We start from the raw sequence: 19,224 nt of genomic DNA, 5'->3' as shown, positions 1-19,224 counted from the left end.
GTCTATTTCACGATTAAATTAAAATATCACAATATGTACATATTACTCAAAACTAATCAATAATATCAATATTTCTATGTGACACAAGTTTTAAAATATCTGATTTAAATTATTCAAGATATTACACAGATCCCAAAACTAGCTACACGATTAGAACTGCCAACAGTGGAGATGAGAACCGACTATAAAAAATGATGAAACTTGATGACTTAATTTTATTCGATTATCATTTGGTTTTTATAGTTTGCACAACTCTGGATCACACGAGCAAATATCGCGTCATTCCCGTCATGTCGATTACTATAAATCTAATTTACAATTTTCGACTTCAACACTCGAAGCTGCTTCACCTTTTCAACTCAAATAATACTATCGATCGACTCAGGAAGCGATCCGGACGGTTCGATCCAATACTACAAAGGCACTCCTCCGATGCGCCGGGCTGCGCCCGGAGCGCACTCACTCACGAATTATATTCGATCACAACATAGTGGGCCCCGGCCCGGGGCCGGGGCACATTATTTAAAATAGACGATACGATCGGCGTGAGAAGTCAAAAGTCAAATCACAAGTCCGCCGACCGACCGCGGCGGCTAGGGTCACACGGAGCGCCGCTCGCGGCGTCAGAAGCGGCGCAGCGCCAGCCGCGGCCGTGCGCGTGTGCTGCACCGACCGCAGCGGCTAAGGTCACACGGAGCGCCGCTCGCAGCGTCAGAAGCGGCGCAGCGCGGCGGCAGCGCCGGCCGCGGCCTTGCGCGTGGGCTGCACCGACAGCGGCGCCACCAGCACCGAGCCGCCCTCGCCGCCGCTCGCGCCCATCTCCTGCAAGTTGCCGCTTCGTTTAGCGCGCGCGCCACGGCCGCGATGCATTGACGATAGTCTCGAAGAGTTCAAGATTCTCGTAGATTAACTGAGATAGGGCCCAGCAGGAAATATCCTGCTCAAAATCTGGAGCCTTACAGAAGATCACGATTAAATAATACTGCTCGAGCAGTGTTGTATTCCTGTGGTGAGTAAGATGACCAAAACTCGTGGGGGCGATTGTTGGTAAGGTGGGCAATGCGCGTGCTACGCTTCTGGTGTTGCAAAGGTCTATGAGCTACGGCAATATCTTACCATCGTTGAGCCGTACGCTTGTTCGCCGACCTAGTTTTATAAAAATAAAAGATTAGGATTAAGGTCGTCCGATATCACGAGTAAACTGCTCACGTTTATATTGTTACAACTGGCGAGCCTCATCTGGGCGAGCTGCGAGGCGGGCGTCAGGTTGGACGTGGAGCCGAAAGGCGAGATCATCGACGACATGGCGCGTTTCAGCTTCGAGGGTGTCTTGTTGAAAGATAGCGCGCGCCCCACCTGCGTACAAGTCAATTGATTGATATAATGACAATATGTATACATTTTAATACAATCATCGAGCTTTTATAATATTTTTCTTTTTTTTTTTTTTTAAAGCACTAAAAATACGAATGTAATACTACTTGTGTAATCTTATGTGTTTTTTCTTTGTAGATAAAATTGGGTCAAAATTAAAATTGAAAACATAATAATAATAAAAAAGTGAAAATTAAAACAGAAATGTTTGTGCATCACACCAATTTCAATGCAGTTTATATAGAAACACGATTCATGTAGAATTTGCAATACCACCAATATTCTAAATATATCAAACATTGTTAATGACACATACACACATAAATATCTAATAGATATTTGATCTAAATAACTAAAGACAAATTTTGAGCAGTTCATATTTCTGTGTTTATAAGACACATAAGGATTTATACAACAGATTTATTCAAAATATTTATTTTATAATATTAATACCCGTTATACAGAACATTACCAAATGTAGGAAATGAACGTTACATGAACGGTTAATGACAATTTGTGTGTGAACCCAAAACCCTAGCAACTACGTGACAAAAATGTCCATACAAGAAATAGCCCAAAAACCTCAGGTACGGCACGCTCACAAACAGTTAATCACAAATGAGATCAAGCAAGTGTTACTTTTAATGACTTTGTTTTTTGTTACGTAGGTGACGTTTAGTACCTACATGAAAAATGATTTACGAGTAGTTTTAGACATGACGCTATGAATGTTAAATCTTTTTTAATAAGCTCTGAATTTTACCGGTGCGGACACGCTGATTCCTGACATATACGCATTTTTACACTTCACGATAGGTTATTCACATAAAACTGATAAATGAAAGTAGCATATGCCAACGAATTTGTAACATTCGATACGGAATAAAAGTTTAGGGATAGCGATGGATTTTCGACCAAAACAATATTTCGGTCCAGAACCCTCGAAAAGTTCGGTCGTGATATGCCAACAGTCAGAGCGACAGCGCGGACGGACACAGGGGGAGGCGTCAGGAAGCAGCGCGGGGGCGGGCCAGACCTGTGCGAGTAAGTGAGCGCGCAATACCCAAGTGTCGAGCAGGACGGCGCCCGGATCGGCGCGCAGCCAGCCGCCCAGCCCCGCCAGCGCCTCCAGCTACAACACGCACTCCGTTTACGGCCGCTCCTACGCGCTTACACGTACCTTAACGTCTCCATGGACTTTTGATAATCTACTATTGTAGATTCACCCGCTAATATTTTTTGCAATAAATGTACGTAATAAAAATCTATGTTTTGATGTAATTTGTAAAGTTTTAAATAGCAAATAGATATAGTAAACTGAAACATATAATGAATTTTGATGTCTGGTATATTACGTCGAAATATTAATTGTTTCTGATTCTTACTTTACATGCCTTTGTTATTGACCAGTTTAGATAATTTTGTAACGACTTACCGGAACTGTTATTTATTATTACTATTAATGTGATCTACGATGAATATCATGCCGATAGCTTTTAATATTAGAAATTGATAAATTATATTTTTTGCAATATACCTTCAAACAAAACTGAGTAACCTAAATTATTTACAATTATTCACCAAAAATAAGAAAAAATATATACTAATTTACGATCTACATAAACATTACGTACCTTAATCCTGGTTCGAGCGGCAAACTTTGATACTTTAGAGAGGGTACTAAGCGCGAGGTCGCTGGTGTCGATATCAAGCTGGTGCGATTCCAGACACGCCAGAAATTTGTCCTGTTTCATTTCAATGTTCAAATTTTATACATAAGAAATAAATACAAAGTTTTAATATTGAGCATATATGCATTAACAATCAAAAAAATATTTAAAAAAGAAATATAATTACTATGTTGCTTCATCCTGTAATATCCCACTACTGGGCATAGGCCTCTTTCCCCATATAGGAGAAGGATCAGAGCTTAATCCACCACGCTGCTCCAATGCGGGTTGGCAAATATATTCCCTACTATGAGTAACGATCGCTATCAGGTGTACATAATAACAACCGGGACCGACGGCTTAACGTGTTCTTCGAGGTACGGTGGAGAGACCCACAAGAACTGCACAAACACCCAGACCACGGCAAACACCTGTATGGCCAATACAAATGTTTGTCATGTGCGGGGTCGAACCCGCAACCGTCAGCGCAACAGGTACAATTCATGGCTGTAACCGTTGCGCCAACGCGGCGTCTTATATGTCTATTATATTTATAATTACTTTACAACTTTATTAATTATAGTTGTTTTCAGAATGATATACTAACGGCATCAGCTTTGCAGACAGTGTTCGCCATCTGCCTGCACAGCTGTCGTAGGAAATGCGATTTGTCGACGGTTTCGTCAGTTATCATAAACGAGTATAACTTCTCTTTCAGCTCCTGGTTGCTTCGGCACATCAGAGCGAACACGTTGTGGCAATCTGATAACATAACAAATTGTTCTTTTAATTTACAGTCAGTAAGGTATAATATCTAATATATAAAATTCTTGTGTCGCGGTGTTGTAGTTAAACTCCTCCGAAACGGCTTGACCGATTCTCATGAAATTTTGTGTGCATATTGGGTAGGTCTGAGAATCGAACAACATCTATTTTTCATCCCCCTAAATGTTAAGGGTAGTCCACCCCTAAATTTTTTGATAAATTATTTATTTTTTATTTTATTATGATTTGGCGGGGTGAAAAATACATACAAAATATTCACCCTTCTACCAGCAACCCCTATTTTTAAATAGCGTTTAGCGGCAAGACAACGTTTGCCGAGTCAGCTAGTAATAACATAAAATGCATGCAGATAAATATTTTTTCTTTATTACTTTTTGGGGAGGCATTTATGTCCACAGAGAACATTTCAAAACCGACAGTGCATCTTAGCTTAGAAACATGGTTAGAAAAGTGGTTTGATTGGCATGGGACTCGTTCCCGTAGATTTTTCGCCATGTAATCAATTTTCAATGCACAAGTTTCGTTGAAAAAGGATTAAACAGTAGTAGATCAAAGAACAATAAACGTCCAACCTTACAAACTATAAAAATAATAAGTAGGACATACCCTCCGCCTCCCGTATGTCGACGACGCGCTTGACGGTGCTGAGCGGCATGAGCGAGATGTGTCGGTAGGGCTTGCTGGAGCCTATGCGCATCGTACCCGTGCCGTTCGTTGGACTTTTACTGTTGAAAGCCTACGTAAAGGAAATTACAATAAATAACGAAATTATCGTAACGGTTATACTCATAGTCACAACAATTTCGTCGTAGTCGTAAAATGGTGTCGGATCTTACATAAACTAAATTTTACAGGGCAGCAATTTCAAATAATAACGTCAGTTTTTTGACATAACTTTTGGAATTTTAACTAGAGTATATTCAAAAATCATTTTACTATTAGCAGCTATCAAATTCATCATTTTACTTAATATTTTTAATTTCAAAATACATACAAGTTTTTCTGAAATATAATAATATTTAGACAATGCTGTAGGTTTCTCAATACCATATATAAGTATATTTCCTACTTTTTTAAAAATACCTAATTTTATGATACTATGCTCGGTATTAAAATGGTTAAAGACTTTTTACCTTTGATCTCTTTTTGCACACTTCCATCGTGTCCGTGAAAAGAAATAGCACGAGGTGATCGCCTCGTCCAGAAAGTTCTTTTGACAGTTCGACTACTTCACAGCGGGATACGAATGATCGATGTGACGAAACGAGATGGGCCTGTATCAACAAACATCACCGTTTTTAAGCGCGTGTTTTTTACCCCCAGTCGTTGTCCTTGTTGCGCGAACAGACAGCAATTGATAATCTGATTTGAAAAATCTTATGACAGTTAGATGCTTTGGAGGTTGTCCATAAAATACGTTTGCATTAATGGGGGGTAGTCTTGGCTTACCGTGATGAGATTATATAATTATTATATCTTTAAAATGAAAAAAAAAGAATATATATGGCATAGCTTTTGTGACGTAATATTCGCCGCGACAAGAGGAAGGAGGGGTCCAAAACGTAAAAAATTTGCAATGCCCCCCCACTGGAAAAAGGCGATGTTATAAATTATCACGTTATGTCTTTTCGTAGTTAAGCAGTTATGATACATCAGCCAACACGACAAAACTGGAAAAGATTTCTTTGATCAAAATGGTGAGGAAAACAAAAAAAGGCTTCTCACCGGGCACTGGTCGATGTCGTTATAGATGTCGAACATCTGCAGCTGACCCTCCGTCTTGCGCTTGTCCTCGTTGATGTGCGACATGACCTCGCGCAGGCCGGCCAGCGCCGACACTAGCGCCGCGTGGTCGGGGTTGCTCTTGTGCGTGTGCTTCAGAATGTCTGCAAGCGGAGCGGAAATTATAACCTGGTACTGCTCAGAGCGTTGAGCTACTACATCACTTGCAAGTACCTATATATTATATCGAAATTACTATAGAACACATATTTTCTAAGAGGTCGTCCATAAAATGTGCCCGCTAACAGAGGGGGCGGGGGCTTTCTTTGCTTAGCGTGACGAGATATGACAAGGGGAAAGTTTATTTTTATGTATCTTTAAAATAAAAAATTAATAATTATGCTATTTTTATCAGGATATAAGTTATGGGATAAGGCATAGAGCTTTGTGCGTAGTATTTGTTACGGGATCACTAAAAGTGTGACAGCGTGACAAATAGACTATAGGAGAAGGTGTCCAAAACGGTAAAATTCCGCGTGACGTATTTTATAGGCGGCGCTTATCAAAATCAAATCAAAAATAACTTTATTCAAATACTTATTAATAATGGACAAGCAAACGTAAGAAATCGGTGCTAAACAAAGTATTCAGTTACTGAATTGTTTTTCTAAAACTACTTACCATCTAATAACAGACTTATACTCGGTAATCGCTGCACCGGTCTTATTAGTAATTCCTGCAAACTTTGTCGGCCACACTCTGGTTTCGTTTGACAAATTTTCAGGAATGCATGAAATCTGAAAAACATGAAATATTAGTTAAATTGTTAGAACCATAATCCGAAATCATCGGCAGTTCATCCGTCAATCACCTTGGGTTCTCACGGTCGCATTGTTGCAGCATCTCTTTGGTGTTCTCGAAGAAGTTGACGAAAGGCGGGTAGGCCTTCACCATGTCAGGCGTGTACTTGAGCACGAGCCTCCCGATGCTCACCTCCTCGCTCCAGTGCGCCTGCGCGTAGTGAAGCTCCTCCAGCATCCGTCTGGTAAAGTTATTTTAAATCTATGTTAAATTAATCGTTTTTTGCGGTGTCTATTAAGAGTATGCAATGATTATCAAACAATTTGTGCGTAAAAACAAACTTTTGTATATTTAGTTTGTTTTGGAAAGGTTGAGATGGTGAAATATTTTTTTCAAAAACTTGATTTTTACTTACTGGTGTAGTTCATAAATAGGCGGTAGATTGCCGAAAATAATTTTGAGTTCTGTGTTATTGAGCAAAGCTTGATTTTTGCCATTACTGCTATCCTCCTCGGCCATTTCTTCCAAAGGTTGTTTAAACATCTACAAGAGAATCAAGAATATTAAAAAAAGGAAGGGTATATGTCAATAGGGGTGTATACAAATCCGTAACAAATGTATGTAATCGTCTTTCATCTTACATTTACAATCGTGTGTAGTATACCGACGTAATTCGATTCCGTCTGAAGTAATTCCATAAAAACTTGCTGTCGCGGAGACATCAATTTTCGCACCACATTGTCAGGTACTTCCGACTCTACAAATGAAAATAAATTGAATTAGATAACTACTAAAATGATACAAACGGAAGACTATCTGCGAGAAATGCGAGATGTCACCTTCGAGGAGTTGCTTTCCATCCGGCGAGGGCGTGCAGTCGAGCAGGTTGCCGGACAAGCTGAGTAGTACGGCGTCGCCTACGGACGAGCGGCGCTTGTTGAGAGCCGCGTCGCCCCCTCGCAGCTTGCGCTTGCGCAGTCGCTGCAGCGCCGCCGGCGTGCCGCCCGCCGCGCCCGCCGCGCCGCCCTCCTCGCACGCGCCCGCCCCGCCCGCCGCCGCGCCCGCGCCGCCCACTGACGAGCGCCGCGACATCTCGTCCAGGTACTGTCGCCGATCAGACGCGTCTATTATTTTACCGTTTAGTTCTATATTAAATTAAATTACATGAAAATATTTACATCAGTCATACACAGAATCAAATTAGCGACAGTGTGAATTTATAATAATAATAAAAAAACTTAGGTAATGTACTTATGTATGTTGTACTGTAGTATAGTGACATTAGTTCGCAGGTTGGAATTATTGAGCTTCGTATACTAAGAATACTTACGTCTTTGAATAGGTACTCTCTTTCGTCTTGGGCCTCCTCGTTTTGCACCGACGCCCAAAACCACTCCGCTTTGACGACGTGGACGCGCGGCGAACACTCCGGCGCGACCACAGTATTGTGTTCGTCGACCACCTAAGTCGTAAATTAGAAATAGAACAAGTACAAAATTAGATTCGTTTTAAGTAATTAAGACGGCAAGCCGTTTTGTAATGATAGAAATATAGTAATGATAAAAGATTCGAGTAACTCACACCTCCTTGTGCACGCTCTATAAGCACCTACACATTCGACGTAACATGCAAGCATAACAGCGAAGGGTCTTTGAGAATGAACCTATCTAGAAACGCTCGCGACGATCTCGAAAAGGTCTCCTGCACGACAAGCTTAATCTAATATTTAGTACAACTGTAATTAAATGGGGTTAGTACCGGTAGCGATAGTCCATGGCATTGCGACAAGGCGCGGGCGTCGCGGGTGGGGGGCGGCGAGGCGCGCAGCTCGGCGCGGCGCGGCGAGAGGGCGTGGGAGGGGGAGGGGCGCGGGAGGGGGCCGCCGCAGATCGAGTGCCGGTGGGCGCGGAGCCACACGCTCTGGGGCGTCTTGAAAACCACGGAGTCGTCCAGCTCGTCGACGTCCGCCTCGTCTCTCGCCGGAGTCCTCGTGTCGGTGCTGTCCACCGTGTCCACTTGCACCGGTGAGATGTCGAGATTCATATCGTCGAGGTCTCGCTTGGGCGTCGAAGCATTTTTCAGTTCCGGAGGCAAGTGTTTGGCGTCTACCTCGACTGTATTGCGTTCGGCTCTTTTTTCATATTTCTTTTTTCGTTCACTCCTAAACGACGAGGTAAACGATTTCACGCTCCTTCTTAGTTTTGACGCCGATTTCACAGTCTTTGAACTTCGTATGGAAGCGAAAGATATATCGAAGAACCCGGATTGCTTACTCATGTTCATAGAGGAAATGGACGTATTGTCGTATTCTCTAATGGGTGACGTTGTTGAAGCTACGAATTCTCCCGCAGGATCCGTTGGCTTTACACTCTCTGGAGTTACGGCCTCTATAGTGATATCTCCTGATGCTTTAGAGACGGATTCTTTTTTAATTTTTTTAAAAATAGTAGGTTTCGTTTTAAATTTGAACGAGTCTTTAATTTTGAGCCTTTTAATAGATTTCCAATTAACATCCTCAGATTTGTCGGGGGATAAATGGTTGCTATCTATAGCACTAACTTGAAAGTTTGATTCTGTCGAATTTCGGCTTCTTTTCTTACCAGAAGATATAGTGGTATTGGAATGTTGTAAATCTTTATTAGCCGTCGATACAGGTAGTAGAAAATCTGGCTCATCTTTTGCATCTAAGTCACATAAGCTCTTTGTTAGAGAAGAATGCAAAGATCCCACCTCCGCCAAACAATCAACTATATTAAAGACGTTTAAAGACTTATTTCTAAAGACTTCGCGTTTTTCCTTGCTAGTGTTTCGGACACTACCGTGAATAATTTGGGATAAATACTTATTCTCTTTATTGCTACTTTTATACTTTCGCGTTTCTGTATTAGATATATTACTCGAGTCGTGAGCATCGGAACACATATCGTCAAGAAACGATTTTCCTACATTAATAATACTGATATCCTCAGATTGAGATTTTTCTTTATCGTTCGATAAACTATTTCTAATATTGTCTCTTGCCACTCGCAAACACTCCTCTCTATCTTCTTGTACTTTTTCATCGTTTGTTTGATTCATGTGTTTGTTTGGACTAGCGCGGCGGCCAGAGAGGCGAGCCGAGAGCCTACGGTACAAAGAACTCTTAGGAGTGGTTTGGGATCGGTTCGGTGTGGATCGGAGGGGCTTGGCGGAACTATTAGGAGTGTTGAGATGGGGTGAGAGGATAAGCGAACGACCGAAAGTCTCCCCATTGGCCATTACCTGAAACATGTGTGAAACACACCACGCAATGATGTAATGAAGCCATTCCATATACAAACATGCACAACGATTTCATTACTATTGTGATAGAAAAAGTTAGACACGGAGAAGCGGGTCGTTTTAAACTGATTACAGAAATAATGTTTAGTTATATATCGCTGCTAATGTTTGTATGTAATATTTAGTTCAAACTTTAACAGTAATCTAACAAATTTTAAGATTACATTGAATAGGTTAAAAATGCGTAAATTAACTACAACCATTTATCAAAGCGTATCATCAAGGTTATTTACATGAAAAGAAAGCTAATGAAAAATAGTTCAAACTGTAACTGTGAAGCGACAAATGTAAACAAACAGTACAGCACTGTACACCAATGTTTTGAGTGAAATGACCGTAAATAAAAAAATAAGCATTTACAGGTTGCTCGTGAATAGTTCAAAGTGAGACAGTGAAAGCCGTGTATTACAACTAATGAAACTAAACAATTAATCAGACAATGGGTGACTTCGCGCCGTGCAGGGAGGAAGTGGCTACTTGTGGTACTAGTGCTTTGCCCCATTGCATTTACATCCGATATAATATAATGAAAATTTTTTACACGATCGCAACTATAGGTTGTGTTAGCGAGTAATATTTTAAATTATAATATTGTTTGTTCGCGAATTGCTTGTCAAATAATGACTGACATTGAGGATATTACCTAAACATTGTGCTAATTTGAAAACTACAGTAAGCGTAAAATAATAAAATAACTAAGGAAGTAACTAATGCTATTTGTAATTCGAAATGTCTACAAAGTAACTAATCATAAACTAACTAATAGTGATTTGTGTTCCCAAGGGTACTCTACTACATGCATGCTGATTTCATAATGCTAAAATAGAGTCTAATGTGCCATATTGTGTATAAATAAGTCGGCATGTTAAGAATTCGGAGGTAAACAAAACCATTAGAGTATTGAGTATTAGTGGCTTCGTTCATAAATACTTTTAGTAATCTTTTAACTTCATTGTTATGACAACTGCTGTTTATGGTTGTTATGTTCATAAAAGAAAACAATATATATACTATATCATGTACTGATTTAAAAGGTTGTAAGATTAGTGGCATTTATAAAAATATTTATTATTTGTAACTGTAGGCTTCAGTATTTATATAAGTAATATTAAAAAAGTCATTAGTAAAACTACATTTGGGAGAGTGTGAGGAACAGAATGTAAAGTTCCCCATCCACTACTGAAAAGGGAGGATCCTCTGGCCAGACGGGTGTTGTGTCTGGTGGGCTACTGAGCAGGCGGGTGTTGTCGGGTTCTAGTATATATTGTTCAATCGACAACGACTATACGTCAGTTCGAAGTTCGTAGCTAGATGTCGCCACAACAGCAGTGCGAGCGTGTCCCGTGCGCGGGGCGGTACTCACGACGTGCGTGCAGTCGGCGTCGTCGAGCGCGCACGCGGCGCCGCCGTTGCTGGCGAGCACCTCCGCCATGTGCTGCGTCTCGTCCTCGGGGAAGCCCACGAAGCACACGCGAGCGCCCGCGAACACCTTCAACTTGTGTTCCTTCTGAAAGTTTTTATATTTCGTTATGGACGGTTGCCCAGCAAGCCAGTAAGTCTCTGGTATCTTAACCGGTAACTGTTATCGACCTGCTTATAGTAAAAACTGCTATAACCTTTACCTTAACTGACATATCTTAACGAAAACTTGTAAAATTTTCTAGGTTTACTCTACTTGATTTGATATACGGATTAGGTTCAACCATTACACATTTTAATTTATTTTTAGATTATAATTTTACACATGAATTAAAATTTAAACAATTCATATAAAAGTTAATTATATATACACTACAGGTACACTATATTTTCAATTTGTATTTTCTAAATGAATTTACAATTATTTTATCGATATCTGAAAAAAGGCTTACAATCATAGCATCGTTAGTGGCGAAGCAGGCGGGGTCGTCGCGGCGCTCCCAGCAAGCGTCGACCCAGGAGCGCGCCAGCACGGGCAGGCCGAAGCCCGACGCGTACCGGTACTTGTCGCCCGTGGCCGCCGCCGCGATCAGGTGCGTCACCTTGCTCGACATGTCCTTGCGGATCGACCCGCCCATGTAGTGGATCAGTGTTATCAGGTACGTCTGTTGGATACGATTTATTGACAAATTTATAATTATCTATACGAATAAATAAAATTGGAGTCTCTGTTTGTAATATTAAAATAACCGCTTTTTACTAAATGCATATAGATGTATACACGCTACATATATCAAAATAACATTTCATACAATTTCCGGATAATTACTGAAACGGCTAGATCGATTTTGACAGGACTTCGACTGGCAGATAGCTGATGTAATAAGGAGTAACTTAGGCTACTTTTATTTTAAAAATTTATTTATTTTATAACTCTGCGAACTGAACAATAACTTTTTTGTTAAATTCCACGTCGGAATATTTATTAGTATAGTATTATAATGTAGTTTTTACTTTGAGGGCTAATATTTAATATCGGAATCTATAGGGGCACCAATGATCTTAATTTAAAGTTTTAAATATTAAGCCTAAGTTACTCGCTTATTACATTAGCTATCTGCCAATCAAAGTCCCGTCAAAATCGATCCAGACGTTTCAGAAATTAGCCGGAACAAACAGACAGACAGACAAAAATCGTAAAAAAAATGTTATTTTGGTATATGTACCGTCTAAACATACATATAAATTTAGTAAAAAGCGGTTATTTTAATATTACAAACAGACACTTCAATTTTATTAATTTGTATAGATTTAATTCTAAAGAAAAGAAGGAATGACGTCACTTATTCCTAAATGCAGACTGAATTTTAATTAGTTTACCCTTCAAAAGTTAAATCGAATTATTCGCGAAATGTAACTACACTAACACTACACTTCTTTAATAAAAAAGAAATGTTTACACATTTAAATTATAATATATTAATATCAAAATTTAATAAATACACTTACAAGCTCATCCTTTTTCCGGAATCCCGAGAAGCATATGACTGCGCCGCGCATCGCCAGCGAGTAGAGAGGGCGCGCGTTCGCTGGCGGCGGCTCCTCACGCTCCGCCAGCTGCAGCACTGCGGTGGGCCCCAGCACCCTGTGCAATTAACGATAAATTGAAATATTACATATGTAGATGCTAAGCATTGTAAGCCTTATTAACCGACTTCAAAAAAGGAGGAGTTTACTCAATTCGACCGTATGTGTATATATACATATATATTTCTATGTATGTTCGGGGATAACTCAGTCGTTTATGAACCAATTTTGATCATTCTTTTTTGTTGGAAAGGAGATATCCCTAGTTTGGTACCATGATAAGGGAACCAGGCTCTGATGATGAGATCCCAGAGAAATCGAGAGGAAACTCTCGAAAATCCGCATAACTTTTTACTGGGTGTACCGATTTTGATGACTTTTAATTTAATCGAAAGCCGAGGTATATCATGTGGTCACATTTAAATTTCATCGAGATCTGATTACAACTTTTGGAGTAATCTCTGATAATACGTATTTTTTACTTGACTATTTTTTCGTCTACCTACGTTGTTTTACTTGTCGATATAATTGAAGTCGGTTTTTTTTCGTTTGCCTGCAAACACAAATATTTTTACCCTCAATTTTATCTTAATATTGATTGAAATTTATCACTACGCATAGACTGTATTGAATGTTATTGTGGTATATCTATCATAGGTAATAAGAATTATGATTATCTGATAGTGTAGATCAGAAGTTTAAAGCTATATTTACGTCTATAACATCCTTTTGCGTTATGACTATGAGTACGTTAGGAGATAATCGGAAGGTTAACTTTTGAGCATCGACAAGTATAATTATAGTTCTTGTATTTTCTTTACGTAAGAGTTGCTTTTAAAATATCATCAAAACTCCATTTCTAGTACCTACATACATTTATTAAAATAGTGATTAGAAAATTTCGATGCCTTTGTCATTAGCTCACTGAGAAATTTAAATGCTAAATGTTTGATATCTTGTCTGCGAAATATGCAACACATTTAAGTACTAATATCATCCTATTATGTTTGATTCTGTGAGTTATCGTATAATTGTGTACATCAATAAAAGCAATAAGTCATGCGAAATATACAGTCTAAAACGTTTTCATATATTTCTTCACATCACATTAATCATCCTCGATTACAGACAACCACTTGTGACCGGCGGCGGTGTTGTGATTGAATTCCAGAATAGATACGCTCAAACGTTAATGGCATCAACAGCTAGCTCTACCATTATTTGTTTTTAACAGACTATTTCCGACTAATGCTGTTACCGGAAGAACGAAACACAAGGGAAATAAATAAGCCACAATTTCTAAAGAAATTAGTCATTTATTCACATTAACAACTATTTGTTTCTTTTTGCTTTTCGCTCTTTAGTTAATATAAACACAGTTTTGTAATTTAAAGCAGGAATTGCATATGGCACATTTAATATTTAAAAAAAAATAGATTTAACTCCTGTACTTGATTACAAAATATAATTACACGAAAATATATCATGATATAAGTATAATAATAAAGATTCTTGTATTAAATCCTTTTTCTTGTCAAAAATAAACAAAGAATAAAAATAGCTTAAATATGTACACATTTTTAGTAGTCTAATAATACAATCAAATATATATTAATCTTCAATTAATATTTAATTCAAGAAATTTCTATAAAAAAAGTATATTTGAGAGGAAAGATTGAAATAAGATTAAACTTGTAAGGCGCGTGGTGGACGTTGTAGTATGGATACAATATCATTGAAATTATCAATGTTATTGTGAGCGACCGAGCGGCGTCTTGTGACGCGCGCGACGCTGCACGCAGCACGACGTCACGCGCAGGATACCAGCGCCGCGACTATGAACGATAGAAATAGTTCTGACGAGTTACATTCCGATTACTCGGAATATGTGTAAGCAATCGTTCTGATTGAACTAGGTTAACTATTTGCTTCTTGATTATGTCAAACACTGAAAATATTAACTCTATCTCTACTATATTTACTACTCTATTTATTATAAGTATTTCCAAAGGAACTAACAACGAAAAATGCTATCCGAAAAACGCGACAATCGTTTAATTGACTTTACGCTACTTAGAGCTCCGTTTAAAAGATTCTTAACTTCTCAGCTTATCTTACAATGGATTGAAATTAAAAGCATTCGTGCCATTTCTTTTATATATAAAATGAGAAATTATAGTAACAGATTCAGATAGTAAAATGATAATATTCGACGTCGGCGATTTTTATAGAAATGAGATAAATTAAAAAACTGAATACATTACAGATATTTAGGATGTGTTTACAACTCGAATTAGTCTCACAAAATAGGTACTCGTATTTTTATAATGCTTTAAGGCTCATAGGTATACTTTTACATCGTTTCAAGACATTATAGATCAGTGCCGAAGCCTTTGAAAATGGTAAAAAGTAAAGAAAAATAGTTAGAACAGGATGAAACCCACTAAGAAAAGTAAGAAAATATAACAAACATAAAAGGAAAAATAATTAACGGGCGATATGAGGTCGGGAAGTGAGAAGGGGGGAGATTTTAAGGTTGAAAACGGTTTATCACGATTTCCGGCAAAACAGTTCTATCGAAATAAGTTAAACGGCCAAGTTGTAGGTAATAAAAAGATGTAAATTATTCTTTCCTTTTGTTTTGTTACTATTTTCTTACTTTTCTAATGGGTTTCATCCGGTTCTAATTTTTTTTTTGTCTCTATATTACCGATCTGGTCTTAATTATGTTATGAAAGTTAAATATCAGTACGTGTTATAAAAAACTACAAAATTAATTATTATCTGTTCGTTATCGTTTCCATTACTGGTTATTGTTCAATGTGCCACTTTTATATTGCTTACATTTCATATTTAACAGTATCGGGTGTTTTAGGTTCAACTGATAGCTGCCGAGGAGGTTCCTCTTCCTCAGGTGTCGGTGGTAACCGCGTGGGCCCCATCGCAACGGTCTGAATATTGGCACTTCACTGAGTAATACAATCAAACACTAGTCCGGCGTGGGTTCCACACACTGGTGACACATCGGCTACATTCATTGGCACTGAAACGCATCATCGCGAACGTATTTATCTATCATTCACTACATACATGGTAGTGCATACTTCAAGGGTATAAGCTTTCTCCGGTTTAGTTTAACAAGTTACTATGTAAATTTATACGGCAACAAAGCGCAGACGGCACGCGCGTTATGCGTTTCACGTTAGATTGAAAAACAGCCGCGAGGAATGTAAGGCCGAAAATAGCAAGCGTCGCGCGGCCGCAAGGGCGACCCTCGCGCTACGTCGAACGACGTCGCTGCGCGCTACACCTACCCGCACCTTTATTTACATCGTTCCGTGAAATACACTCACTAAGCTCACCATTTTTTTATTATTGGAAGGTTCTGCGAGCGTGTAATAACCCCGGCATAATGCTCAGGGTAAGGTTGACTATTAAATTGTTCTTGCGTGTCGTGGCGCCAGCGGTCACGTTGAATGTTTAATTTTATGGACTGTTTCAATCCACTCAAGTTAATACCGATACGAGGTTGCTATCATTAGTTTATCAAAGTTAAAATAATAAACTTCGTTCTGTATTATGATAAACTGACCTAATCATTGTAATAAAATTTGCAATTTCAATACGGGATTAAGAAAATATTTAAAAGTGACGTAAATATTGATTTGTTTATTCTACAAATCTTTAATAAAATGAAGAATACATAGGTATTATAGGATCTATATTTTCTTACAATTTAAAGAAACTGCTGTAGATATAGAATAAAATTTTTCATTTGTTGTTAAACTGTATGCAGTAATTATGACTGACTAAGAAATAATGTCACGACCATATTATTAGGTATACGTTTTACGCATAACTGTTATTATACGTTTATTAACAATTGAACAATCATACATACAATCTTACAATATAAACCTTATCCCGGGAAAAAAAAAACAAATTTTACGTGTCAGTGTCCACAACGACCACAACTAAACATTTCTTTGTATTTATTTTTTATTCGTATATTGCTTTGGCATCGTAAAGTCAAAATGTTATTCAAAATGAGTCAGTCGTGTTACCCCAGTAATAATAATAAGTAGGTATCCAAAATTAATTTCTGCCAAGTAAACATGCGGCGCGACGGCGGCCGTGTAAAACAATAAACAATTAATCTCATCAATTGGTATTCGCTTAAGGGCTGTAACAATAAAAGCATCGATTGCAATACACGATTTGAGTAAATACGGCCGTTCTGATTTACGCTCAAATTAAGTTTATGATACGTCATTTTTCAGGGATGTTTCAACGGCGCCCACAAACGATTTGGTTTCATTTTATAATAATAATCTCATAAAAGAAAATCATTTTTAATCTGTAAAATTACATTCTTCAACAATTGTCTATCAGGGCGTTACAAATAATAAATGCGTAAAGACATAACTTTCGTTACAATATCATTGAAACTGTATTGATATAACTGTAGCATGATTGATTTCAATTGCTCATAGATTAAAATAGTTATCGAGAGTTTGAAAGTCCTTGAATAATGGTACTAATTCGCTTAAGTGTGTAAAGTCACACAATTGTTGTCGTTTAGAGGTCGCAACAATGATATTAAAAAATATGTAATGTTCTAAAACTTGATAAAAAACCGATTTAAAAGACAAAACTATGCTTAATCATATATAATGACTTGATAATTGTGATTTTTATTTCGCACTAGCACGTTTGGTATCATCCACAACGAATATGCTGTTTTCTTGATATTTATTAATGATTTTATTTTCTCAATAAATCATTCAATTTCAATCGCCAAAATTGTCAGTGTAATATTGACACGATGACAGATGTTACGCTTGTGGTCGCAATTTCCAGTATACCTTTATAGAGGACTTTACAAATGTCCATGATCTAATTTTAGCTTCAACATTCGTCTAAAAAAGATAGATCAGCATCATGAAGGTGGTTTGGACAGTTTCGTTATTCCACTTTTTTAATCGCTTACAATTAACATTTATGGCGTTCTGTTAAGTCTTCGTGTAAATTTTATATTGTAATTATTTTATTTAACACGTAATTTTCTTCTTTACGTTCCTTTCCTTTCTTACGATATAAAAATTAAAATTGTGTAAATTAATTAAACATCACAAGTATTTATATTAAAACAGATTATAATCTAAAAATACTTTTTAATATATGGATAATATAAATAACCAACTAACTATTAATGATTTAAAAATAATAATAATAATAATAATAATACGTAATTTAATTTTTTTATGAAAAGAACTTAGTAGGAGTCGTTGCATGCGCCACGATTATTATTTATTTTAATAAATATACATAGAGTCAACTACATATCACATATTTATGGATGTGTTCTTTCTTGCTAACGATATTAAATCTTACGTTCTGAGGTTTTAAAATTTAGTTTCCATCGACAACCGATCAAGAATCAGAATTGCATTTCAACGCGTAAATTATGTCCATATTATATCAATAATAATTATTGACTTAAGTTTTTAATTATAACTATACTTATTATAATACATTTTTTTGTTTAAAATAATTACTATGATGACAAGTCGAAGTGCCAAAAACATTGATCACACAACACACGATCACCAGCGAAAGCCGAAGTTGGACAGTTAAACGGAAACGAGCATAATAATTATACTCGTAATTATTACATCGATGCCAATTTCTGAAACCGTATTCAATACAATATATAATAAATTTAATTCGTATTTATTGTTTCCCAAAAGTGCATTACTTTCTATTTTAATTTACTGTTAATTTTAAACAAATTTAAAAAAAAAAAACAATTCGAGTTAGATTTATTTTATACCCATCCCTATTATTTATTGGAGTTCAGCATATTGGATAGAATTTCTTGTTACCTATACGTAGGTAAATTTTTAATTTTTTTTTTTTTTTTTGTTTAAATCTCGTCTCTATATAATAAAGAGAATAAGAAACTAAAAACATGATTACTGGCACGTTTGGTCGAGATACCGTTATATGATTTGAATTGTTAAAACTATATCATTTGCTTTTACAATTTACTAAAGTGTTTAATGAGTGCGTGATAATCTTTTACTTTAAATATAAGTTTACAAAAGAAAATAAATAGGTGTATGACAGAAAATTCTTAAATGTATACTTAATATTATAAAGTTTAAGAGTTTGTTTGTTTGTCTACGCGCGCTAGTTTCAGTAACCGGTGGTTCGAATTGAAAAATTCTTTTTGTGTTTAATAGTACATTTACCAAGGAAGGCTATAGGCTATATAGATTTTGTTGCGTACTTAATATGGACGTATTTAATATGGACGCATTATTTAGGAGATAATGTATGGTATAGAATCAAATCAAACGACACCGTATCGCGCCGCGCGCCTTTGGAAGTCGGCCGAGTTGAACATTAATGGTTTGATATTTTTTTTAGTATCTTTTTTCTCTAATTACACTGGTGAGACCGCGGGGCACAGCTAGTGTAAAATATAATGAAGCGCACGAAAGCTTTAGTGGAGATCGTTACTCGCTACGCGGTGTGCCAA

The 19,224-nt window shown here is 37.4% G+C and overlaps 1 protein-coding gene and 1 long non-coding RNA gene across 2 annotated transcripts in view; both read right to left on the bottom strand.

The window, feature by feature from the left end:
* Nucleotides 1-711: 711 nt before the first annotated feature.
* The window catches only part of LOC123664120 (protein ECT2), a 32,034-nt gene continuing 13,521 nt past the window's right edge, over nucleotides 712-19,224 (bottom strand). The window contains exons 3-20 of the mRNA XM_045598727.1: nucleotides 12,603-12,738; nucleotides 11,546-11,758; nucleotides 11,038-11,181; nucleotides 8,112-9,614; nucleotides 7,684-7,815; nucleotides 7,193-7,457; nucleotides 6,995-7,110; nucleotides 6,769-6,896; nucleotides 6,424-6,594; nucleotides 6,234-6,349; nucleotides 5,556-5,716; nucleotides 4,964-5,104; nucleotides 4,437-4,566; nucleotides 3,652-3,806; nucleotides 3,009-3,119; nucleotides 2,411-2,506; nucleotides 1,210-1,356; nucleotides 712-822 (exon numbers count right to left, since the gene is read on the bottom strand). Coding sequence (XP_045454683.1) covers nucleotides 712-822; nucleotides 1,210-1,356; nucleotides 2,411-2,506; nucleotides 3,009-3,119; nucleotides 3,652-3,806; nucleotides 4,437-4,566; nucleotides 4,964-5,104; nucleotides 5,556-5,716; nucleotides 6,234-6,349; nucleotides 6,424-6,594; nucleotides 6,769-6,896; nucleotides 6,995-7,110; nucleotides 7,193-7,457; nucleotides 7,684-7,815; nucleotides 8,112-9,614; nucleotides 11,038-11,181; nucleotides 11,546-11,758; nucleotides 12,603-12,738 — 3,976 coding nt within the window. The remainder of the gene's footprint in view (nucleotides 823-1,209; nucleotides 1,357-2,410; nucleotides 2,507-3,008; nucleotides 3,120-3,651; nucleotides 3,807-4,436; nucleotides 4,567-4,963; nucleotides 5,105-5,555; nucleotides 5,717-6,233; nucleotides 6,350-6,423; nucleotides 6,595-6,768; nucleotides 6,897-6,994; nucleotides 7,111-7,192; nucleotides 7,458-7,683; nucleotides 7,816-8,111; nucleotides 9,615-11,037; nucleotides 11,182-11,545; nucleotides 11,759-12,602; nucleotides 12,739-19,224) is intronic.
* Nucleotides 13,977-15,986, bottom strand: LOC123664265. Its single transcript, XR_006744793.1, has 2 exons — nucleotides 15,525-15,986; nucleotides 13,977-14,515 (listed from the first exon to the last, which is right to left on the bottom strand). It is a non-coding gene; the product is annotated as an uncharacterized LOC123664265 (long non-coding RNA).

The sequence above is a fragment of the Melitaea cinxia genome, chromosome 2 (assembly GCF_905220565.1).
Source record: "Melitaea cinxia chromosome 2, ilMelCinx1.1, whole genome shotgun sequence".
Classification (NCBI taxonomy): domain Eukaryota; kingdom Metazoa; phylum Arthropoda; class Insecta; order Lepidoptera; family Nymphalidae; genus Melitaea; species Melitaea cinxia.
Note: the sequence above shows the minus strand (reverse complement) of the source record. Positions and strands in the feature narration are given on the sequence as shown.